Source organism: Triticum aestivum, chromosome 2D (genome assembly GCF_018294505.1).
Source record: "Triticum aestivum cultivar Chinese Spring chromosome 2D, IWGSC CS RefSeq v2.1, whole genome shotgun sequence".
In the NCBI taxonomy this organism is placed as follows: Eukaryota; Viridiplantae; Streptophyta; class Magnoliopsida; order Poales; family Poaceae; genus Triticum; species Triticum aestivum.
In genome coordinates, this window is record NC_057799.1 from 465,058,371 (window position 1) to 465,084,160 (window position 25,790).

At 42.3% G+C, this 25,790-nt stretch overlaps 1 protein-coding gene, 6 non-coding genes and 1 pseudogene across 7 annotated transcripts; all 8 read left to right on the plus strand.

Annotated features, from left to right (window-relative positions):
* Positions 1–21,804: 21,804 nt before the first annotated feature.
* LOC123053860 (uncharacterized) lies at positions 21,805–25,645 on the plus strand. Its single transcript, XM_044477445.1, has 4 exons — positions 21,805–22,028; positions 24,728–24,789; positions 25,151–25,209; positions 25,299–25,645. The coding sequence occupies exons 1-4, from the start codon at positions 21,952–21,954 to the stop codon at positions 25,311–25,313; spliced, it is 213 nt and encodes a 70-aa protein (XP_044333380.1). The 5' UTR covers positions 21,805–21,951; the 3' UTR covers positions 25,314–25,645.
* Positions 22,436–22,522, plus strand: LOC123056267 (small nucleolar RNA SNORD25). The gene has a single exon (XR_006426697.1). It is a non-coding gene; the product is annotated as a small nucleolar RNA SNORD25 (small nucleolar RNA).
* On the plus strand, positions 22,781–22,868 carry LOC123056266 (small nucleolar RNA SNORD25). The gene has a single exon (XR_006426696.1). It is a non-coding gene; the product is annotated as a small nucleolar RNA SNORD25 (small nucleolar RNA).
* LOC123056268 (small nucleolar RNA SNORD25) lies at positions 22,990–23,077 on the plus strand. Its single transcript, XR_006426698.1, has one exon. It is a non-coding gene; the product is annotated as a small nucleolar RNA SNORD25 (small nucleolar RNA).
* Positions 23,275–23,354, plus strand: LOC123056354 (uncharacterized; annotated as a pseudogene).
* On the plus strand, positions 23,517–23,609 carry LOC123056313 (small nucleolar RNA snR60/Z15/Z230/Z193/J17). The gene has a single exon (XR_006426737.1). It is a non-coding gene; the product is annotated as a small nucleolar RNA snR60/Z15/Z230/Z193/J17 (small nucleolar RNA).
* Positions 23,821–23,907, plus strand: LOC123056374 (small nucleolar RNA U31b). The gene has a single exon (XR_006426756.1). It is a non-coding gene; the product is annotated as a small nucleolar RNA U31b (small nucleolar RNA).
* Positions 24,367–24,452, plus strand: LOC123056375 (small nucleolar RNA U31b). Its single transcript, XR_006426757.1, has one exon. It is a non-coding gene; the product is annotated as a small nucleolar RNA U31b (small nucleolar RNA).
* Positions 25,646–25,790: the final 145 nt, after the last annotated feature.

A 25,790-nucleotide genomic window follows, 5' to 3' on the forward strand; every position in this document is an offset into this window, starting at 1 on the left:
GAGACAGCTGCATTCACTTTAAATAGGGCACCATCAAAATCCGTTGAGATGACGCCTTATGAACTGTGGTTTGGCAAGAAACCAAAGTTGTCGTTTCTTAAAGTTTGGGGCTGCAATGCTTATGTGAAAAAGTTTCAACCTGATAAGCTCGAACCCAAATCGGAGAAGTGCGTCTTCATAGAATACCCAAAGGAAATTGTTGGGTACACCTTCTATCACAGATCCGAAGGCAAGATCTTTGTTGCTAAGAATGGATCCTTTCTAGAGAAGGAGTTTCTCTCAAAAGAAGTGAGTGGGAGGAAAGTAGAACTTGATGAGGTAATTGTACCTTCTCCCTTATTGGAAAGTAGTTCATCACAGAAATCTGTTCCTGTGACTCCTACACCAATTAGTGAGGAAGCTAATGATGATGATCATGTAACTTCAGATCAAGTTACTACCGAACCTCGTAGGTCAACCAGAGTGAGATCCGCACCAGAGTGGTACTGTAATCCTGTTCTGGAAGTCATGTTACTAGACCATGACGAACCTACGAACTATGAGGAAGCGATGATGAGCCCACATTCCGCAAAATGGCTTGAGGCCATGAAATCTGAGATGGGATTCATGTATGAGAACAAAGTGTGGACTTTGGTTGACTTGCCCGATGATCGGCAAGCCATCGAGAATAAATGGATCTTCAAGAAGAAGACAGACGCTAACGGTAATGTTACTGTCTACAAAGCTCGACTTGTTGTGAAAGGTTTTTGACAAGTTCAAGGAGTTGACTACGATGAGACCTTCTCACCCGTAGCGATGCTTAAGTCCGTCCGAATCATGTTAGCAATTGCCGCATTTTATGATTATGAAATTTGGCAAATGGATGTAAAGACTGCATTCCTGAATGGATTTCTGGAAGAAGAGTTGTATATGATGCAACCTGAAGGTTTTATCGATCCAAAGGGCGCTAATAAAGTGTGTAAGCTCCAGCGATCCATTTATGGACTGGTGCAAGCATCTCGGAGTTGGAATATATGCTTTGATGAGTTGATCAAAGCATATAGTTTTATACGGACTTGCGGTGAAGCCTGTATTTACAGGAAAGTGAGTGGGAGCACTACAGCCTTTCTGATAAGAATATGTGAATGACATATTGTTCATCAGAAATAATGTAGAATTTTCTGGAAAGCATAAAGGAGTATTTGAAAGGAGTTTTTCAAAGAAAGACCTCGGTGAAGCTGCTTACACATTGAGCATCAGAATCTATAGAGATAGATCAAGATGCTTGATAAGATTTTTCAATGAGTACATACCTTGAGAAGATTTTGAAGTAATTCAAAATGGAACAGTCAAAGAAGGAGTTCTTGACTGTGTTGCAAGGTGTGAAGTTGAGTAAGACTCAAAACCCGACCATAGAAGAAAATAGAAAGAGAATGAAAAGTCATTCCCTATGCCTCAGTCATAGGTTCTGTAAAAGTATGCTATGCTGTGTACCAGACCTATTGTATACCTTGCTCTGAGTTTGGCAAGGGAGTACAATTTTGATCTAAGAGTAGATCACTGGACAGCAGTCAAGAATATCCTTAGTGAGGACTAAGGAGATGTTTCTCGATTATGGAGGTGATAAAAGAGTTCGTCGTAAAAAGTTACATCGATACAAGATTTTACACTGATCCAAATGACTCTAAGTCTCAACCTGGATATTGAAAGTGGGAGCAATTAGCAGAGTAGCTCCGTGCAGAGCATTGTAGACATAGAATATTTGCAAAATACATACGGCTCTCAAAGTGACAGACCCGTTGACTAAACTCCTCTCACGAGCAAAAACATGATCATACCTTAGTACTCTTTGGGTGTTAATCACATAGCGATGTGAACTAGATTATTGACTCTAGTAAACCCTTTGGGTCTTGGTCACATGACGATGTGAACTATGGGTGTTAATCACATACAGATGTGAATATTGGTGTTAAATCACATGATGATCTGAACTAGATTATTGACTCTAGTGCAAGTGGGAGACTGAAGGAAATATGCCCTAGAGGCAATAATAAAGTTATTATTTATTTCCTTATTTCATGATAAATGTTTATTATTCATGCTAGAATTGTATTAACCGGAATCATAATACATGTGTGAATACATAGACAAACATAGTGTCACTAGTATGCCTCTACTTGACTAGCTCGTTGAATCAAAGATGGTTAAGTTTCCTAGCCATAGACATGAGTTGTCATTTGATTAACGGGATCACATCATTAGAGAATGATGTGATTGACTTGACCCATTCCGTTAGCTTAGCAGTTGATCGTTTAGTATTCTGCTATTGCTTTCTTCATGACTTATACATGTTCCTATGACTATGAGATTATGCAACTCTCGTTTACCGGAGGAACACTTTGTGTGCCACCAAACGTCACAACGTAACTGGGTGATTATAAAGGTGCTCTACAGGTGTCTCCAAAGGTACTTGTTGGGTTGGCGTATTTCGAGATTAGGATTTGTCACTCCAATTGTCGGAGAGGTCTCTCTGGGCCCACTCGGTAATACACATCACTATAAGCCTTGCAAGCATTGTATCTAATGAGTTAGTTGCAGGATGATGTGTTACGGAACGAGTAAAGAGACTTGCCGGTAACGAGATTGAACTAGGTATTAAAGATACCGACGATCGAATCTTGGGCAAGTAACATACCGATGACAAAGGGAACAACGTATGTTGTTATGCGGTTTGACCGATAAAGATCTTCGTAGAATATGTGGGAGCCGATATGAGCATCCAGGTTCCGCTATTGGTTATTGACCGGAGAAGTGTCTCGGTCATGTCTACATAGTTCTCGAACCTGTAGGGTCCGCACGCTTAAAGTTCGGTGAAGATTTGTATTATGAGTTATGTAATTTGATGTACCGAAGGTAGTTCGGAGTCCCGGATGAGATCGGGGACATGACGAGGAGTCTCGAAATGGTCGATACGTAAAGATCGATATATTGGACGACTATATTCAGACATCGGAAAGGTTCCGAGTGATTCGGGTATTTTTCGGAGTACCACAGAGTTACGGGAATTCGCCGGGGAGTATATGGGCCTTATTGGGCTTTAGGGGAAAGAGAGAGGGGAGGCTGCGCGCCCCCCAAGGCCTAGTCCAAATTGGACTAGGGGGTATTGAGGAACGTAGTAATTTCAAAAAATTTCCTACGCACACGCAAGATCATGGTGATGCATAGCAACGAGAGGGGAGAGTGTTGTCCACGTACCCTCGTAGACCAACAGCGGAAGCGTTATCACAACGCGGTTGATGTAGTCGTACGTCTTCACGATCCGACCGATCAAGTACCGAACGTACGGCACCTCCGAGTTCTACACACGTTCAGCTCGATGACATCCCTCGAACTCCGATACAGCCGAGTGTTGAGGGAGAGTTTAGTCAGCACGACGGCGTGGTGACGACGATGATGTTCTACCGACGCAGGGCTTCGCCTAAGCTCCGCAACGGTATTATCGAGGTGTAATATGGTGGAGGGGGGCACCGCACACGGCTAAGAGATCTCAAGGATCAATTGTTGTGTCTCTGGGGTGCCCCCCTGCCCACGTATATAAAGGAGCAAGGGGGAGGCAGCCGGCCAAGAGGAGAGGCGCGCCAAAGGGGGGAGTCCTACTCCCACCGGGAGTAGGACTCCTCCTTTCCTTGTGGGAGTAGGAGAAGGGAAGGGGGAAGGAGAAAGAAGGAAGGGGCCGCCCCCCCCCCCTCCCTAGTCCAATTCGGACTAGCCCATGGGGAGGGGTGCGGCCACCCTTTGGGGTCTATCTCTCCTTTCCCGTATGGCCCATTAAGGCCCAATACGAATCCCCGTAACTCTCCGGTACTCCGAAAAATACCCGAATCACTCCGAACCTTTCCGAAGTCCGAATATAGTCGTCCAATATATCGATCTTTACGTCTCGGCCATTTCGAGACTCCTCTTCATGTCCCCGATCTCATCCGAGACTCCGAACTCCTTCGGTACATCAAAACTCAATAAAACTGTCATCGTAACGTTAAGCGTGCGGACCCTTCGGGTTCGAGAACTATGTAGAAATGACCGAGACACCTCTCCGGTCAATAACCAATAGCGGGACCTGGATGCCCATATTGACTCCCACATATTCTACGAAGATCTTTATCGGTCAGACCGCATAACAACATACGTTGTTCCCTTTGTCATCGGTATGTTACTTGCCCGAGATTCGATCATCGGTATCTCGATACCTAGTTCAATCTCGTTACCGGCAAGTCTCTTTACTCGTTCCGTAATACATCATCCCGCAACTAACTGATTAGTCACAATGCTTGCAAGGCTTATAGTGATGTGCATTACCGAGTGGGCAGGGAGGAGTAGAGGGCCTGGTGGTAGGAGCGGCCCCCAGACTCCACCGAGGAGGGGCTAGACTCCATCCAACAAAGCTCGCGAGAGCGGCCAATGGCAGGGGGGAGGGGAACGGGAGGCCATGGTGGGCGGCGGCGGCAGTCATCGTGGGGTTGGTGGACGACGGGGCCGGAGTGGCCGACGGTGGTGGCGCGGCCGTAGGAGCGAGGGGCTGGGCGCAGGAGTGAGGAGAGGGAGGAGCAGTCTATAAAACTCGGTGTTTAAGTCATAATGACCTGTGGCTCAAAGGCCAGAAGATGCGGGGTTGTGAGCCACGTGGTTGTTGTTGTCGCGTTCGTGGTGGATACAATCGGGGTTGTTAGACCTGAGAATGTGGCCATCGATGCTACCATCATGACCTGCTAGAGAGATATTGCTTGTTGCATCTCGTCTTGTGAGGCCTCCTCGGAGGTTGGTTGACTATCTCCGGTCTCTTCAAATGGATCTTATTCGGGCTTGACCTTTGCATCTCTGACCTCTACGTTATGGGTTGTTGGGAGCCCCACGTCGTTGTCGTCAGGAATGGAGATCACCTCATCTTCACCAGTCGCGTTGTCAAAGAGCGCGATGAGATCAGTTGTGTTGGTGCTGCAGTTAGAGACGAAGCCGTCGATGATGTAGTCCTCAGGTGAATGGTTGATGAAGCGGTTCCTGCAAACCATTGCGACGATGTGTGAGGTTTGGTGGGCTAGTGGAAGGCCATGACCTCGGAATATCAGCTTGCCCTAGCCGTCGTGGCCCTGGCGTCAACTGACAGGGCTACCGCTATGTCGTCGGCCTCTGAGTCAGAGGCCGGAGGTGAAGGCGTCATGTAGCCCGGCGCGTTTGACCAGCCATCGGCCTCCTGGCCGATCTGATCCTTCAGCCACTCTTGGTTTGTCTACTGGTACTTGGCCCCGGTGCTCCGGGTCCAGAACGGCCCGCCTAAACTACTCACGGGTGATCATGGTGACCTTCTAATTGATGAAGATGGCCATCGTGATGATTTCCCCTTCTGGTAGAATACCGGAAAAGGCCTCTAGATTGGATCGCCATAGAACAGGGAGGTGCGGGGCATAAAAAGAATAACTCCTCCGTTCTTAGGGTTTTCGGAGCAAAATAAAAATATAGGTGTCAAGAGGCAGTGGCAAGGCGGTCCATGGGGCCCACACTCCCCTTGGTTGTGTGGTGGGGGTGCATGGAGGCTATGGGGTTCCCTCTAGTGGTTCCCAAACACTATGGAAGCTTCCTGGTGAAAAATAATTTCTGGAAAGTTTTGGGTATTTTTGGAGCTCCATAAAATTGATTTTCCTGATATGATATGGCCATCATCATCTTGTGCTTGTGATCTCCATCTCCGAAGCACCGTCATGATCACCATCATCACCGGTGCGACACCTTGATCTCCATCGTAGCATCGTTGTCGTCTCGCCAACTATTGCTTCTACGACTATCGCTACCGCTTAGTGATAAAGTAAAGCAATTACAGGGCGATTACATTGCATACAATAAAGCGACAACCATATGGCTCCTGCCAATTGCCGATAACTCGGTTACAAAACATGATGATCTCATACAATAAAATATAGCATCATGCCTTGACCATATCACATCACAACATGCCCTGCAAAAACAAGTTAGGCGTCCTCTACTTTGTTGTTGCAAGTTTTACGTGGCTGCTACGGGCTGAGCAAGAACCGTTCTTACCTACGCATCAAAACCACAACGATAGTTCGTCAAGTTGGTGCTATTTTAACCTTCTCAAGGACCGGGCGTAGCCACACTCGGTTCAACTAAAGTTGGAGAAACTGACACCCGCCAGCCACCTGTGTGCAAAGCACGTTGGTAGAGCCAGTCTCGCGTAAGCGTACGCGTAATGTCGGTCCGGGCCGCTTCATCCAACAATGTCGCCGAACCAAAGTATGACATGCTGGTAAGGACTATAACTTGTATCGCCCACAACTCACTTGTGTTCTACTCGTGCATATAACATCTACGCATAAAACCAGGCTCGGATGCCACTGTTGGGGAGAGTGTTGTCCACGTACACACAGGATCATGGTGATGCATAGCAACGAGAGGGGAGAGTGTTGTCCACGTACCCTCGTAGACCGAAAGCGGAAGCGTTATGACAACGTGGTTGATGTAGTCGTACGTCTTCACGATCCAACCGATCCAAGTACCGAACGCACGGCACCTCCGAGTTCAGCACACGTTCAGCTCGATGACGTCTCGCGAACTCCGATCCAGCAGAGCTTCACGGGAGAGTTCTGTCAGCACGACGGCGTGATGACGGTGATGATGTTGCTACCGACGCAGGGCTTCGCCTAAGCACCGCTATGATATGACCGAGGTGGAATATGGTGGAGGGGGCACCGCACACGGCTGGAATAGATCAATAGATCAACTTGTGTGTCTAGAGGTGCCCCCCTGCCCCTGTATATAAAGGAGTGGAGGAGGGGGGAGGGCCAGCCCTCCTATGGCGCGCCCTAGAGGAGTCCTACTCCCACCGGGAGTAGGATTCCCCCCTTCCAAGTAATAGGAGTGGGAGTCAAGGAAAGGGAAAAGAGACGAGAAGGAAGGAGGGGGCGCAGCCCCTCCCCCTAGTCCAATTCGGACTAGGCCTTGGGGCGCGTAGCCTCCCCTCTCTCTTTCCCCTAAAGCCCAATAAGGCCCATATACTCCCCGGCGAATTCCCGTAACTCTCCGGTACTCCAAAAAATACCCGAATCACTCGGAACCTTTCCGATGTCCGAATATAGTTGTCCAATATATCGATCTTTATGTCTCGACCATTTCGAGACTCCTCGTCATGTCCCCGATCTCATCCGGGACTCCGAACTACCTTCGGTACATCAAAACACATAACTCATAATATAAATTGTCACCGAACTTTAAGCGTGCGGACCCTACGGGTTCGAGAACTATGTAGACATGACCGAGACACGTGTCCGGTCAATAACCAATAGCGGAACCTGGATGCTCATATTGGCTCCTACATATTCTATGAAGATCTTTATCGGTCAAACCGCATAACAACATACGTTGTTCCCTTTGTCATCGGTATGTTACTTGCCCGAGATTCGATCGTCGGTATCTCAATACCTAGTTCAATCTCGTTACCGGCAAGTCTCTTTACTCGTTCCGTAATACATCATCCCGCAACTAACTCATTAGTTACAATGCTTGCAAGGCTTATAGTGATGTGCATTACTGAGTGGGACCAGAGATACCTCTCCGACAATCGGAGTGACAAATCCTAATCTCGAAATACGCCAACCCAACAAGTACCTTCGGAGACACCTATAGAGCACCTTTATAATCACCCAGTTACGTTGTGACGTTTGGTAGCACACAAAGTGTTCCTCTGGTAAACGGGAGTTGCATAATCTCATAGTCATAGGAACATGTATAAGTCATGAAGAAAGCAATAGCAGAATACTAAACGATCAAGTGCTAAGCTAACAGAATGGGTCAAGTCAATCACATCATTCTCCTAGTGATGTGATCCCGTTAATCAAATGACAACTCATGTCTATGGCTAGGAAACATAACCATCTTTGATCAACGAGCTAGTCAAGTAGAGGCATACTAGTGACACTCTGTTTGTCTATGTATTCACACATGTATCATGTTTCCGGTTAATACAATTCTAGCATGAATAATAAACATTTATCATGAAATAAGGAAATAAATAATAACTTTATTATTGCCTCTAGGGAATATTTCCTTCAGGTTCTACTATTCATGAATTTGGTTCAAAGGAATGGAGCAAAGGAAAAATGTAGGATTTGTTCCTTTAGTGTTTCCTTGAAAGAAAAACCGTAAGAATTTTAATTTCCACTTGTCCTCCTTTTCAAATTACTATTCATGAAGCACAAGACTAAGAGATAGTAGCATAATAGCATTATAACCATACATTTTCTTGTGGTTTGACTTAATCTCACCATGCTTCTTTGCATCTTGTGATCTTCCAATTTGTGTGAATCAAACACCCAGATTGGCAGAAATCCTGTGTTTTTAAATTCTCTGTTTTGCACGTGCATTCCTATCCTATCCCTGTCTATTTCCTATCCCTGCATTGTTAGAATCCTCAAATTCAAACAAGCCCTTACACAATTTACTTCTGTTATAGATATGTGTCAAAGAAAACCTTGTGTGATTTGTCCTGCTTCTGCTGCGCTGTGTTCCACCCCAGCTCAGCTGCTCCAACGACGGAAGGGTTCACCACAGCAGGGATCCGCTCTCCAGACTGTCTTTCGCCGCCTCAGATCTTCTTCCCCGCTGCCGGCAGTCACGACAATTGCATTACCATCATCAACTGAGCAGATAACCTTGAGGACTACACGGGTTCGCAAGAGAGGTCGCACTCTTCTGTGTCTGCTTACGTTACGCATCACTTAATATGATGACATGCTACTTTATCATCGTGTTCACCTATTAGACTCCGAGTCAGGTCCAAACTAATGCTGAAACTTGAGTTTTTAAATGGTTGTGGGGTACATATTGGGGCAGCAATCAGTACTATTTGTCTACTATCTAGTTAATCTCGGGGTGTCTACTATGAGTTTCATGTTGGGTGCAAACAAACATTAAAGGAGCCATTATATGTATTTTTTAACTAAAGCTATTGTCTGCCTGCTATCATTGGTTTTGGGTCTATCCACAGTTTGCTACCATCACTCTGGATTTGTGCATGCACTCCTTACATAATATCACTATGTTATATTCCTATGCATGTCAGTTATTGTACACAATGGAACTGAACATGTAGAGCAAAAGAGACGAGCCTTGCGTGGCAATAAAATTTCATGTAGACTTCGCTCCATGGTGGGCGCAAAGGCAGCCCCCCTCCACCCATTTCGGATCATAATCAAGAGGAAGATAATTGTTCTGAGGGGTATTCAGAAGGAGAAGACCACTCCTATTTACCCCCTGAGGCCTTCGCTCTAACTTGGCATGCTGATGTTGGTAATATCATGCATAGGGTGCCTTGCATTGCTTACTGTATATATCAAATATGTCATCTACTTAGTTTAGACATGCTTTGTGTCAATGCCATCTGTTTAGTTTCTTTATCGTATATGTGAATCATGCAAGGCCATCTTGTTTAGCCAGGCATCATATATGTGAATTTTGCAATGCCACCCTGGTTAGCCAGTCATCTTATATGTGAATTATATCATGCCATCATTTTTTTATTACGTGTTAAATTTGTCAACAATTTTAGTACATTCAATTACTCTTCCTGTGCATCAGCCATTCGGCACGGTCATGGAAAAATCTGAAGCGGAAACGAGGTTTCAGAGCAGACAATGTTATCTGACGAAGCGCATGTCTTGATGGTTACGGATAGCTCCTTAGAGGAGGATCCAGAGACAGATGACCAGTCCTATTCCCCCCCCCCCCCGAGGTGCATGCTCTAACTTGGCAGGGTTATGTTGCTCATATCGTGCGTATGGTATCTTGCATTGCTATGTCATTTGCTTAGTTTAGACATGCTTTGTGTGAATGCCACCTGTTTAGTGTCTAATTACCATATATGTGAATTATGCGATGCCATCTTGTTGCAAGACATTATATATGTGAATTATGCAATGCTATCTTGTTGAAAGGCATTATATATGTGAATTATGCAATGCCATGCTGTTTAGCCAAGTGTCATATATGTGAATTATATCATGCTCTCCTTTTTTGTATTTCTCGTTGCATTTGTCGACAATGTTTGTATATTCAACTGCTCTTCCTGTGCATCAGTCATTTGAATTGGTGATGGAGAAATCTGGAGTGAAAACAAGGTCTTCAGAGCAGACAATGCTACCTGCTGAAGCAGATATCTTGCTAGTTATAGATAGCTCTTCAGAGAAGGATTCAGAGGCAGATGACCAGTCCTATTACCCCCCTGAGGTGTATGTTCAAACTTGGCAGGGTTATATTACTCATATCATGCATATGTTGTATTGCAGTGCTTAGTTTTTACATCATATACACAATATTGAATGCCATCTCCTTAGTTGACACATCATATATGCGATTGCCCTCTGCTCACTTGCTTAGTATATAAATCATATATTTGAATTATATCATGCCAAGATGTTTACATAGACAGCATGTATCTGAATTATGGCATGCCAACCCATTTTCTAAAGACATAATATAGTTATATCATCTCATCCTGATTACATAGTCATCATATTTTGAATTATGTCATTCTATCCATGAGTTATATCATGCCATCATGTTTCCATCGACGGCATGTTTGTGATTTATGGCATGCCAACAACTTTAACAGACACATCGTATAGTTATATCATGTCATCCTGTTTACATAGTCATCATATTTTGAAGTATGTCATTCTATCCTATTTAGTTAGCCATCATACATGTGAAATTGTGTCATGCTATCCTGTTTAATTAGCCATCATATATGTGAAATTATGTCTTGCTATTCTGTTTGGTCAGACAACATAAATGTGAATTATTTCATGCCCTGTTTTCTTCCCTACTATCCATTGCACCTCTCTATCTTACAATGTATGTACATTCAATTACTTTTCTTGTTTATCAGCCATTTCAATTGGAGGGGTGATGGCAGTATCTGTGGGAGTAAAAACATGGTCTTCAGAAAAGATCGTGCTACCTGTCGATGCAGATAGAACCATGGTTGTACTTGCCCAAGAATCAGCCCCACCACACATAACCCAGACTCACGCAGATTGAACCTCTACCCAGTTGGACAGAGAACCAGCTACACCCCTTCTAACCCCAACCCCAGCAGATAGTAACCCAGTTCCAGTTGACACAGCACTGTCTCCACCACAGAGCACCCAAACACGAGCAGTTAGTAAGGCAACTGCAGTGCCCAAAGCATGAGGACCACCACTCCGAACCCCAAGTCAACGCTTGAAGCAGAAGAAGAATTGTTCTCAGGTCAGGTTTCGTAGCTATGGTTCATACTACTTTGGTCTTGCATCACTGTATTTACTCATACCAACTAATTTCAAATTTGAAGGATGCAATTGAAACTCCAATGGCGCAACAGGTATGTTTTAAACCTGTTTCTTTAACATGTTTGCTGTTGTAACTTGCTCTATGTTGATTTCAGTTTCAATTGAATAAACAGTTATGTTCTCATGCCATGCACATTACAAGTGTTGTTATTGCTGTGTAGTTTCCCACACTTATATTCTGTCTATGCTGCTTTGTCTTAAATAGATATGATTCGAACTGTATCTATCTTGATTTGGCAACATAAACTAGAATGATATAGACCATACAGTGACCATACTACATAGATATATGTTTGTTTCATGTTGTTATCCGGTCCACCTTACTACTGAACTGGTTTACCAAAATGAGTTTCATATACTACATTGTAAACCTGTGATGTGTTTGTTTGTTTCTCTTTTAGAACGCAGATAAAATATTGGAGAAGAGTACCCCGTTATGCAATGGTAAAGGAAGTAGGCAGATAAGGTTCAAGATAGTGAGACATCCCTGTTGGTCTCCAAGAAAGCTGATAAAAACTATATTGAAGACACTGAGACAACCCCAAAGTCCTGTCTTGATGTAGTGTTCGAGTTACTGGCTACTACTGCTGGCACCAGCTCATCGAACTCGCTGCCTGAATTAGTTCGGCTTCTTGAGTCTCAACTTCAAGTTCAAAGACATCGATCAGATGTTATGCGACAGGAAGCCGAAGGACTGAGGAAGTCCCTGCAGAATTCAGATGCATACTTTCTGGTGCAACATCAAGTGTTGGAGGATTTAAGCGCCAAACAAGGGAAAGTTAATAAGCTTGCTCGGCATCTTGCCAGCATTATGGGTACCCAGGATATTGTTTCTTGAGCTCTTCTGAAGTGGTTTTAGTTCTGGACTTGTTTTGCTGCGGCGTTTATTTGCACCGGTCGCCAACTTTGACAACCAGTGTATATGATATGCTGCTTTGTTCCCTATATTTGCACTGGTGGCGAACATTGATGCCCAGTGCATGTAATATGTGTAATAGCCGTGATAGCCTAGCGTAAGTTTCTTGCTTACTTATTTCCTTGTTGTCTTGTTTATTTGTTTGCTTGTAGTCAGTGCAGTTCTTTTTCCGCGATTTGCTAGTGGCCGCAATAACCTATTTTTTAAAACTAGGCCACAATAACCATGGGCTACATATTTACTGTAGTTACCATGGGCCTCCTACGGGCCATAGAAACAATGGGCCTTCTAAGGGCCGTAGAAACAATGGGCCTTCTACGGGCCGTAGCATCAATGGGCCTTCTACGTGTCGTATGATCGATAGGCCAAACATGGGCCAATAACAGACTGCGTTATGGGTCGTAAATGGGCTAGATTTGGAATCGTCCGTTCATGGGCCGACAATAACGGGCCATCGTTAATCGGCCTATTTGATGACACTACGAAAACGGCCCAACGGATTAACGGGCCGATCGTAATCGCGGGCTGAATTTGGCCCACAAGCAGAAAAGGCCAGTAATGGGCCGTAAGTAATCGAATGCTGGAAATGAGCCCAAGAATAAATGGGCCCTGAGAAGGCCGAAAGATAACACGGGTTGGAAATGGCCCAATGGAATAATGGGCCGTTAATGGGTATAAAGAGGTACACTGTTCATTGTGGGCCAGATTCACCATGGGCCGTTAATGGGCCAAGAGTTACAAATGGCCACGTATGGGCCGAAAGACATCATGGGCCATACATGGGCCGAAAGTTACAACGGGCTGAAATCATATTGGATGGCCCAGATGAAGCTACTGGGCTTGATTCCGATAGGCCATAACGGGCCGTGAGTTAGCGGGCCGTAAATGGGCTATACGAACAGGCCGTTAACAGGCTTTCCATCGGCCGGCCCGTTACCTTTTGACCAAGTCAAACGGGCCGGTGTTTTCACCGGAATGGGCCTCTGTTGGGCCGTGCCACGTGTCGACGTATCATAGGCGCCTTCTGTCCAATGAATGGATGACATCTGTCCCAACGGTGAGCCAACACGTGTTTCCTCCGGCCAATGAGAATTTTACACGTGGAAAATCCTCATTGGTCCGGGCTGTTAGCGGGTTATCGGATCCAAAACTGGACCCGATAGCTTAACGGCGACCCACTACGGTGGATGCCACGTGTCAGTCAACCTTGACGAAATCACTTCCATGATGCGCGATTTATCGTCATGGAAGTGGACACTTCCGTGATGATAATTTTGGTAATGTCATGGAACACGTCTACGACAGCACATGTATGATTATCTTGATTCTGTCATAAAATCGTCATGGATGTACATGCATGACAGAAAACATGACCTACTGTGACAAACACGTATCATCACGAAAGTGTATTTTTTTGTAGTGGTATAGGATGATGGAATCCTATCGTAATTGCACTCTAGAGGGAAATTTCAAGATTTTACTTCATAACTTTTATGTTGGGCTTAATATGTCCCATAGGCAACTCTTGGATTTCGCTGCCAAAGGAAATTTTATTGAAATTGATCCCATCATCGCGTATGAAATTATAGAGGGAATAGTAGGAGTACTACCCCCACAAAAGGGATTGCATCATACTCAAGAAGAGACGCAAGTTTTTGAGAAACTATGCAAAGTAACAAATTTTTTGCAAAAATCTCTTGAACCTCTCAAAAATGTTAGCGGGAACCTTCACCACATGAATATGTTGATCACTCCTTGCAATAAGCGGTTGGATGCCCTAGATCTAAAAATCTCCGAAAATGACGGGAAGCGAAAGGAACCTCCCGGATTCGAGCATAACTCCAATAAAAAGATAAAGGCCAAAGATGATAATACTTAGATCTATTTGTGTTTTTATGCCTAGCTAAGGGCGTTAAACCATAGCGCTTGTTGGGAGGCAACCCGGTTTTATTTTTTGTTCTTGCTTTTTTAGGTCCTCTTTTGCTTTGAATAAATCATCTAGCCTCTGGTTAGATGTGGTTTTGTGTTTTAATTAGTGTTTGTGCCAAGTAAGACCTATGGGATAGCCTATGATGATAGTTAATTTGATCTTGCTGAAAAACAGAAACTTTTGCGCTCACGAAAATAATTTTTATTTTTTTCTGGAGAGTGATTTTTAGTTGATTTTTTTGTAGAAGATTAATAGACAAATTATCTAGGACTTCCTATTTTATCAGGATTTTTGGAGTTACAGAAGTATTCAAAATATCCAGATTGCTACAAATTGTTCTGTTTTTGACAGATTCTGTTTTTCGCGTGTTGTTTGCTTATTTTGATGCATCGATTGCTAGTATCGGGGGGTATGAACAATGGAAAAGTTGGAATACAATAGATATTACACCAATATAAATAAAGAATGAGTTCACAACAGCCCCTAAAGTGATGATTTATTTTCTTATACTAACGGAGCTTACGAGATTTTTTGTTGGAGTTTTGTGTTGTGAAGTTCTCAAGTTTTGAGTAAGGATTTGATGGACTATGGAATAAGGAGTGGCAAGAGCATAAGCTTGGGGATGCCCAGGGCACCCCAAGGTAATATTCAAGGATGTCAAAAAGCCTAAGCTTGGGGATGCCCCGGGAAGGCATCCCCTCTTTCGTCTTCGTCTATCGGTAACTTTACTTGAGGCTATATTTTTATTCACCACGTGATATGTGTTTTGCTTGGAGCATCTTGTATGATTTGATTCTTTGATTTTTAGTTTGCCACAATCATTCTTGCTGTACACACCTTTTAAGAGAGACACGCATGAATCATGATTTATTAGAATGCTCTATGTGTTTCACTTATATATATTTTGAGATAGGCAAAATTTGCTCTAGTGCTTCACTTATATCTTTTTAGAGCACGGCGGTGATTTTATTTTATAGAAATTGATGAACTCTCGCACTTCACTTATATTATTTTGAGAGTCTTTAGAACAGCATGGTAATTTGCTTTGGTTATAAAATTAGTCCTAATATGATAGGCATCCAAGAGGGATATAATAAAAACTTTCATATAAAGTGCATTGAATACTATGAGAAGTTTGATTCCTAATGATTGTTTTGAGACATGAGGATGGTGATATTATAGTTAGTTGTGAATTTGAGAAATACTTGTGTTAAAGTTTCTGAGTCCCGTAGCATGCACGTATGGTAAACCGTTATGTAACGAAGTTGGAGCATGAGATGTTTTTTTGATTGTCTTCCTTATGAGTAGCGGTCGGGGACGAGCGATGGTATTTTCCTACCAATCTATCCCCCTAGGAGCATGTGCGTAGTACTTTGTTTCGATGACTAATAGATTTTTGCAATAAGTGTGTGAGTTCTTTATAACTAATGTTGAGTCCATGGATTATACGCACTCTCACCTTTCGGCCATTGCTAGCCTCTCTAGTACCGCGCAACTTTCGCCGGTACCATAAACCCACCACATATCCTTTCTCAAAACAGCCACCATACGTTCCTATTATAGCATTTCCATAGCCATTCCGAGATATATTGCCATGCAACTTTCCACCGTTCCGTTTATTATGACACGCATCATCATTGTCATATTGCTTTGCATGATCATGTAGTTGACATCGTATTTGTGGCAAAGCCACCGTTCATCATATTTTTATACATGTTACTCTTGATTCGTTGCACATCCCGGTACACCGCCGGAGGCATTCACATAGAGTCATATTTTTGTTCTAGTATCGAGTTGTAATTCTTGAGTTGTAAGTAAATAGAAGTGTGATGATTTTCATTATTAGAGCATTTTCCCATGTGAGGAAATAAAAAAAGGAGAGAAAGGCCAAACAAAAAAGAAGGCCCAAAAAATATATAAAAAATAAGAGAAAAAGAGAGAAGGGACAATGTTACTATCCTTTTTGCCACACTTGTGCTTCAAAGTAGCACCATGACCTTCATGATAGAGAGTCTCTTATGTTGTCACTTTCATATACTAGTGGGAATTTTTCATTATAGAACTTGGCTTGTATATTCCAATGATGGGCTTCCTCAAATGCCCTAGGTCTTCATGAGCATGCAAGTTGAATGCACACCCACTTAGTTTTTTTTAGCTTTCATAAACTTATAGCTCTAGTGCATCCGTTGCATGGCAATCCCTACTCACTCACATTGATATCTATTAATGGGCATCTCCATAGCCCGTTGATACGCCAAGTTGATGTGAGACTATCTCCTTCTTTTTGTCTTCTCCACAACCACTGTCTATCCCACCTATAGTGCTATGTCCATGGCTCACGCTCATGTATTGCGTGAAAGTTGAAAAGGTTTGAGAATGTCAAAAGTATGAAACAATTGCTTGGCTTGTCATCAGGGTTGTGCATGATTTAAATATTTTGTGCGATGAAGATGGAGCATAGCCAAACTATATGATTTTGTAGGGATAAGCTTTCTTTGGCCATGTTATTTTAAGAAGACATAATTATTTTGTTAGTATGCTTGAATTATTATTGTTTTTATGTCAACATTAAACTTTTGTTTTGAATCTTACTGATTTGAACATTCATGCCACAATAAAGAGAACTACATGGATAAATATGTTAGGTAGCATTCCACATCAAAAATTCCGTTTTTATCATTTACCTACTCGAGGACGAGCAGGAATTAAGCTTGGGGACGCTTGATACGTCTTCAACGTATCTATAATTTTTGATTGTTCCATGCTATTATATTATCTGTTTTGTATGTTTTATATGCATTAATATGCTATTTTATATGATTTTTGGGACTAACCTATTAACCTAGAGCCCAGTGCCAGTTTTTCTTTTTCCTTGTTTTAGAGTTTCGCAGAAAAGGAATACCAAACGGAATAAAACTTTCACGATGATTTTTCTTGGACCAGAAGACACCCAGGAGAGTTGGAGTGCAAGTCAGAGGAGCCTCGAGGCAGCCACAAGGGTGGAGGGCGCGCCCAGGGGGGTAGGGTGCGCCCCCCGACCTTGTGGGCCCCTCGTAGACCCCCTGACCTAGATCTTCCTCCTATATATACTCTTATACCCTAAAAACATCGAGGAGAGCCACGAAACCACTTTTCCACCGCCGCAACCTTCTGTACCCGTGAGATCCCATCTTGGAGCCTTTTCCGGTGACTTGCCGGAAGGGGATTCGATCACGGAGGGCTTCTATATCAACACCATCGCCTCTCTGATGAAGAGTGACTAGTTTAGTTCAGACCTATGGGTCCATAGCTAGTAGCTAGATGGCTTCTTCTCTCTCTTTGATTCACAATACAAAGTTCTCCTCGATGTTCTTGGAGATCTATTCAATGTAATACTCTTTTGCGGTGTGTTTGCCGAGATCCGATGAATTGTGGATTTGTGATCAGCTTATCTATGAATATTATTTGAATCTCCTATGAATTCTTATATGCATGATTTTATATCTTTGCAAGCCTCTTCGAACTATCGATTTGGTTTGGCCAACTAGATTGGTTTTTCTTGCAATGGGAGAAGTGCTTAGCTTTGGGTTCAATCTTGCGGTGTCCTTTCCCAGTGACAGCAGGGGCAGCAAGGCACGTATTGTATTGTTGCCATCGAGGATAAAAAGATAGGGTTTTCATCATATTGCTTGAGTTAATTCCTCTACATCATGTCATCTTGCTTAAAGCGTTATTCCGTTCTTTATGAACTTAATACTTTAGATGCATGCTGGATAGCGGTCGATGTGTGGAGTAATATTAGTACATGAAGAATCATTTCGGTCTACTTGACACGGACGTGATGCCTATATTCATGATCATTGCCTTAGATATCGTCATAACTTTGCGCTTTTCTATCAATTGCTCGGTAGTAATTTGTTCACCCACCGTAATAAATTATATCTTGAGAGAAGCCTCTAGTGAAACCTATGGCCCCCGGGTCTATTTTCCATCATATAAGTTTCCGATCTACACTTTCAGTTTCCTATTTTCTTTACTTTGCAATCTTTACTTTCCGTTGCATGAACCAAAAATACCAAAAATATTACTTTACCGTTTATCATCTCTATCAGATCTCACTTTGCGAATAACCAAGAAGGGATTGACAACCCCTTTGTCGCGTTGGTTGCAAGTTGGTGTTTGTTTGTGCAAGTATTCGATGGCTTTTGCGTTGTCTCCTACTGGATTAATACCTTGGTTCTCAAAACTGAGGGAAATACTTACTCTACTTTGCTGCATCACCCTTTCCTCTTCAAGGGAAAAACCAACGCAAGAGAGATAGCATCTGTTCCCAACGGATTCGTTCTCTTGAAAAAAAACATAGAAAACCAGACCGACACAAACCTAGAGGACACAGCCAAGAAACCGACAGATCCTAATTGGCGCACGGGTCGCTGCTGAGCGACCGCGTGCACACCCTAGCTTCACACTGCGTTTGTTTGGGCCGGCCCAGCTAGCCGTTACCGGTTTTGGAAAGGTTCTAGAACATTCCCAAACTCGTTTTTTTCTTATTTTTCTTTCTTTCGTTTTTTTCTCCTTTTATTTTTTGGCTTTTCGATTCTATTTTAATTTTCGTTTTTATTATTTTCTAAATTTTGGGAACATTTTTTCAATTGGTGATTTTTTTAATTCAAACATGTTTTCAAATCAGGGAACATTTTTTGAAATTCAAATTTTATGCATCGAAACCTTACAAATGTCCATGTATTTTTTAAAATGCCATCATATTAAAAAAATGTTCACTGAATTCAAAAAAATCTCAAATTCATAATTTGTTCATCCAACTCAAAAAAAATCACTAAATTTAAAGGTTTTTCATCAAATAAAAAAATTCATCAAAAGTGAAAAACTATTCATCTGGAATTCAATTTTTTTCATACAAATACAAAAATTCTCATCAAAATTCGTAAATTTTTCATTTTTCCAAAAATTTTAACATGTTTTTGAATTCGTGAATATTACTTGCATTTATGAACATTTTTGATTATTTTTCAAATCCCAAACATTTTAAAGAAGAAAAAAAACACAAAAAGAAAAAAAGAATGAAGAAAAAAAGGGAACCCCGCCCCATACCTAGGCCAGCCCAAAGACGCACGTGAAAGCGAGGGGGCGCGCCCCTAGTTTCCCAACATGCAGGTCGCTGTATAGGAGCTCCCAACGAAACCTCGCTATTAGAAGTCAATTCGTGTGATATGTCGAAATCACTAATTAAGGGAGCGTTTGGATCTCTAGCCAGCTTACCTCGCTAGGCAAGGCAATCCTTGCCGACAGAGGCAAGCCGATTTGGCTAGCTCGGTCAACCGGAGAAAAAGCTGGAAACCGCAGGATACGAGGCAGGCTCGCTCGGGAACCAAATCCCTCGCTTCCTTGCTAGGCCAGGCTAAGCCAGCACTTGCCGGATAACCAAACGCTCCCTAAGTAGCACTCTTTGCAAAGGTCACTCCCACCTCCCCAGGTTGCGAGTCGCAATCTGGGAGTTTTTCTTTTTTTCGTAAATCCGTTTATTCAAAACGTTTTATCTCTTAAACCGTTCGTCCAAATCTCGAATTATTTTCACGTTGGATTCCTCATGTCGAGCTTCAAAACGAGATCCCATATTGACAGTTTTGAAGAACTTTTTTCACAAAAAACGGACGAAAATACTGAACGGAGAGTCCTTTTTTCCCCTTTCCTAAAGAGGCACGACGTGCCTCTCACGGAAGCAAATCCATGCATCCACGAGAAGTAAATTGGTGCCTCTCTTGAAAGGAAAAAACACGTTTTTTTCAATTTCCAAGAGGCATGACCGTGACTTTCGTGAAAGCAAATCCGTGTCTTTCACGGAAGGAAAAAACACATTCTTTCTGTTTCCGAGAGGCACGACCGTGCCTCTCGTGGCAGGAAAAAAGAAAACTCATTTTTTTCGTTTTCGAGAGGCACGGGCGTGCTTCTCGCGGAAGGCAAAAAAAGTGTTTTTTCTGTTTCCAAGAGGCATGGCCGTGCCTTTCGTGAAAGCAAATCCGTGCCTTTTACGAAAGAAAAAAAGAAAACACATTTTTTTGCATTCTTTTTCAAAAGTTAAAAAAGACCGGTGAAAAACCAAAAAACTAAAAAAAATAAAAGAAACCAATATAAAAAGCCAAAAACATGTGCAAAAAAAACTAAAGAAAGCGCCCAGAACACGACATGTGACGGTCGCTGAGAGCGTGTCAAGTGACGCACTCCCAGCCCACCCCAAGTGACCCTTGAAGGGCTCCGGAAGGAGCAATCTTCAGTTAGATGCTCCCGCGATGGCCCGCGTAGCACAACCCAGATGGCCAGGTCTAGTTCAACCACCTGCCAAATGGGCCAGGTACCCATTACCTCAAAAAAAAATTGGGCCAGGTACCCGCGGGCATCGATGTATATATGGCCAGGTCTAGGGCAATTCCTATTTAGCGCTGCAGGCGCCCGTTACAGTGCAATTTGCAAACGGGCGCCTGCAGCAGTTCAAGCTGGGCCGGCCCATTCTATGTCTTTCGAAATGTCAAAAAGATTGCTACTGAAAGGGGGAATCGAACTAGCAACCAGTTCATCGCAAGCCCTCAGATCTTGCCACTAAGCCACCGCTATTAGATCTGACATCTTCCATCGTCTTCTCTTCTTATCTTATATTTCGTTTCCTGTTTTCTTCGTTTTCCTTTTTCCTGTTTTCTTTTTTCCTTTTTCTTTTTCCTGCTTTTGCTTTTTTTCTCTCCTTTTTTTCTTTTATATTTTCCTCTTCTTCCTGGTTTGATGAACCTTTTTTCAAAATTGATGAACTTTTTTTAAATACGACGATTTTTCTTTCATATTCGATGATTTTTTCTCAAATCGGTGAACTTTTATTTCAAATTTGTGAACTTTTTTCAATATCAATGAACTTTGTTTCAAATTCGATGAACTTTTTTAAAATCATTTTTTTTTCAATTCAGATGAACTTTTTTAAAATTTGGATGAACTTTTTTCAAATTGGTGAACTTTTTCTCAAAATTGATGAACTTATTTTCAAAACCAATGAACTTTTTTCAAAATCAATGAAATCTTTTCCAAATTTGTGATTTTGCTTTTAAAATCTGTGAACTTTTTTTCAAACTTGTGAACTTTTTCTCAAGACGACGATTTTTTTTCAAATTCGTGAACTTTTTTTAAAATCGTTGAACTCTTTTCATTTCCACGAACTCTTTTGAATTTCTATGAACCTATTTTTTTCAACTTTGTACCTGTTTTCAGTATATTTTAGAATTCTGTTTCGAATTTATACTTTCTTTTTAAAATACTTTACTGGATATATATAATATATGTTAACAAGAGGAAGGGTCAAATAGAGGTTTTTCCTACTTGTGGTCAACGGAATGAGCGTGACCTGGTGGTTATGAGCGACTGCTCTTGACCCTTGCGCTTGGAGTTCAAATCCCGGTATTCACGAATGTCTACAGGAATAATCTTTTTTTTTCTGCTGTATTTTAGAGCAGATTGTTAGCAATGTTGTAACTGGGCCGCGGCCTACTGCTGGTCGCTGTAGGCGCCACTTGTCCAACGGGCGCCTACAGCGCCGACTAGGAGTTCCCCAGGTCTCAAAAAAAAAAAAGGAGCTCCCCAGGTCTAGTTCAACCAACTGCTATTCTTTACGAGTGTTCGCCTCACAACGCCGTTCCAATTGACCGGTCGCCTGCCTCCGCCCCCTTCCCGAAGTTTCCGCGCTCCACCATTTCGCCATGGCCGGCGGCGGCATCTTCAGCAGGGCGCTGAGCTACGTCGTCAACGAGTTCCTCGTCGAGGGCCTCGCCAACAAGTATGCTTGCCTCCCCATCCCCTCCCTCCCTCCCTTCAGAACTTAGGTTAGATCTACGCGTCGTCGTCTCGCGAAGGTTTCGTCGTCGATTTGGTTTGATTGATGCCATGCGGATTGGTAGCGCTTCGTCATCTGGTCCTTGGGAGGATCGGCTCTCCGGTCGATTCGTTCCCTTGAAGCCACATCATCTCGTTGTATCGCGGGCTTGCCATTTCATGTGCCCTCGCAGGGTTTCCCCATGACGCAGGGTGCGGCACAGCTCTTACACACATGCTGCTGTTAATGATTTGTTCTAGCATGCGTGCGGTCTGTTTGTATTTTTGGGATTTGAGTTTAAATCATTATTAGGAAAAAAGGTCATTTTTTTGTACTTTGGTCTAAAATCCCCCAAATCCAACGAGTCCTCCGCGAAGGTGATGAACCTTTGCAGACCTGTAATGATTCTTGCGAGCATGATCGCTTGATTCAAAGAACATCTAAGGGACCGAGTCGGCACATAGGTTTCCCAAGAGGCAAACATATGTACACTCTGTAAACAAGTTTCTTGCATGTTCAATTTTGTTTTTTTAGAAATTTGTGTGCTTCATATGGAATGGCCATCATAGACCTGTAATGATTCTGGTTGATAGGTTCCCCTAATTTGAAGTAAACCAAAGGTGTCGAGTTGAGGTGTCATCTGAATTCTGTTGCCAGAGCTATTTGCTTTGATAGGCTCGTTTTGTTTCATGGTTTGATTGAAATGATGTATTCGTGGCAACAGTGACGAGTTCTTACAGACCTATAATGATTCTTGCGGAAATGATTGCACAGTTCAAAGAACATCTAAGGGACTGAGTTGTTATTCAACATTCGCATTACATTTGTGTGTTGTGCTTCATTCCCTGTTTGCCCAACAGTTACTATATGTGTTTGTGTCCTTTCTCTTGTTTGACGATTATTAGCTGGTAATCAATTTGATTTTTCATGAAACGATGAGTTCTAGCAGACCAGTAATGATTCTTGCAGGAATGATCGCACGATTCAAAGAACATCTAAGGGACTGAGTGTGCATGGAGCATTTGCACTAGGTTTTTGGTATATTATGTCTTAATTTTTGTCTGATGTATATTTATGGTTTTGTTGCCCCCTTATTTGAACAAAAATAGTATTTCCCTCCTATCTGATGACCTTGACTGCATCTCTTTTCTGGAGAATGGAAACATTTTGTTTTACCGCTGTTCAAGAAAATTGTCAGAATTGCCATGGAGGACGGTGAAGATTGATATTTGGTCTTGTTAGCCATAACTGGCATTTGTTTGCCTTGCCGACTACCCAAATTCTCAGTCCTCCTATCACATTATCTTGTTGGTTTGCCCTTTTTTTGTTTGTTTGGCCGATGATTCAACTAAACTAATAGACAAGCATATGTCTCAACTCTCTTCATGTGGAAAGCATAATTATCAATGAGGTTGAACTCTGTTTGTTTTTGTAGTTTCTTTTATTGGTCTGCAAGCTCGGGTGATGATTACAAATGCGTAGTTCAGATGACCAAACTGTGATTACTTGAATAAAATGGTCATTCACTCCTATCTGACGACCTTTGTCTGCCTGTTTAATTTTGATTAAAATTGCATTTGAGAAACCTTAACCTAGCCAGTTAAATTATTTTAATTTGATCAAGGAAACTGGAGAGAGCATGCTATGTGAGCAAATCCATGTGAGCTGTGCCACCTTGCCGAGGATTAATTTGGCTGAGTTGCCTTCAATTTCTGATGCCTATAATGATGATTTGATGTCAGCAATGAATTTCCAAGAGGGTGATGATTTCATATTTGTCGTCCCAGTCTTAGTGTCCGCTTTGGTGGATCTGTGCTGATTGACATACTTCTGAATCTGGCTCTGTAAATGAATTGGTTTGATATTTGATTTTAAAATTATGATTGCCTTAGCTCCTCATGAGCGGGTATGAGTTTGTGCCCTGTGCTTTGGATGAGGCGGAGCTTGTTGAGTTTTTCTTGTGCTGTCTTGTTAAATGTTACTCTGTTGTTCAGGAACCACACTCTTGCAGCCTTCTGAAATATTTTTGTCTGCTTTAAATGTTACTTTGAGATACCATAGTTTCCGTTGTTCTTGATTTCTGTTTCTGTCTGTTTTACCTGCCTTGTCGCTGTTCTTTCTGAGTAAGATGTTTTTTAATCTGCTTTGTTTAGACTTGCATGTTGCTGATATCTATGTATGTGAACAAATCCATGCGAGTTGTGGCACTTAGCCAATAATTCATTTCGCTGAACTGCCTTAAACTTCTGATGGTTATAACCATTCTACTAAACATGCCTTAGTGTCAGCATTGAGTATCCAAGAGGATGATGATTTCATATGTCGCCCCAGTCTTAGGGTCCGCTTCGGGTGGATCTGTGCTGCTTGACTTACTTCGGATTCTGACTCTGTAAATGAATTTTTGTTATTTCTCTTAAAATTCTGATTGATTTATGTCCTTGAGCTGGTATCTGAGTTTGTTTCCTATGCTTTGGATGAGGCGGAGCTTGTTGAGTTTTTCTTGTGTCATCTTGTTATATTTTACTCTGATGTCGAGTAGCCACCGAGGAGTATTATTAACCGCTTTGTTTAGGCACCATGAGTTTCCCTTGGTATCCGTTAGTTTCTGTTTAGTTACCTTGGTGCTGTTTGTTCTGAGCAAGATGTTTATTTTTACTGTGCAGCCGTGCCTTCCAGAGGTTTGCTGTGAGGACCAACAGGACTTTGGAGGATCTCTCTTCTAAAGGTAATGTCACTATACTGATTTCTTAATGCTTGAGTGTCGCTCATTAATGTTTCACCAACTTCGCTGAATATTGGTTTGAGAATATCTTGTCTGAACGTTAGCATCACTGATTTTTGTAGTGATTTATATGTAAAATCATTTTGTTTGTGGTAGAAATTTGTCATATATCTTCATATTACACCAATTGCAGATATGTATTGATTGTAGTTTATTTTCCTGTTATGAAGATGCTATACAGTATGAGGATATTTTTTATGCGCGTTTGTGTTTCATTGTTGATCACATTAGTTGAAACTATGGTTTCAATTTTAATGCCTTATTTGTGCTAAAAAGCTGACAAATTTTGCTTCTCTATCTTCAGCTAAACAAGCGAGGGAGGAGATATCGGAGCAATTCAAGGATGCTCGTGGACCCAATGATGTGAGTTAAAGCAAACCTTTTACGTGGTTCATTGTTGTAGCTCTTGTTTAAAATGCTACAGTTGACTGAATAAATCTTTGTCGCTGCAGCGCTTCAAGCAGTGATGCCCGTTCCGAGTCATCTGTTCTTGCCCTGGTTCGGGATGCCATCCACAAGTGGCCATTGTATAAAATCCGAATCTAAATTATGTTATTTTCTATTTAGAAATTGAGAACTAGACGCAGTGCATTATTGCATTTCTGCAGCCTGCCCAACGGAAGTAATTCGAGAGGAGAGACTCTCCTTGGCTGGGCCTCCGTTTTACAAATTTCTATGCTTAATGTTGTTTTATGAGTAGTAATATGTACCATCGCAGTCTATCTGTTGTTATGCCCTTGGCTGGCAAATCTATATAACTCTGGCTGCGTTGACAACCTGGAAAGATTTTGCCGCTCAATTTGTCGTTTGTTCTTCTTGCGACCCCGGAGCCACTGGCGTGCTTAAGTTTGAAAAAGAGGCCATTTAGGGATGATAATAATACGACCGCTCCAGTGTTCAGTGAAAGCAAAGCGGAGTGCCTTCCATAAAAAAAAACTCATACT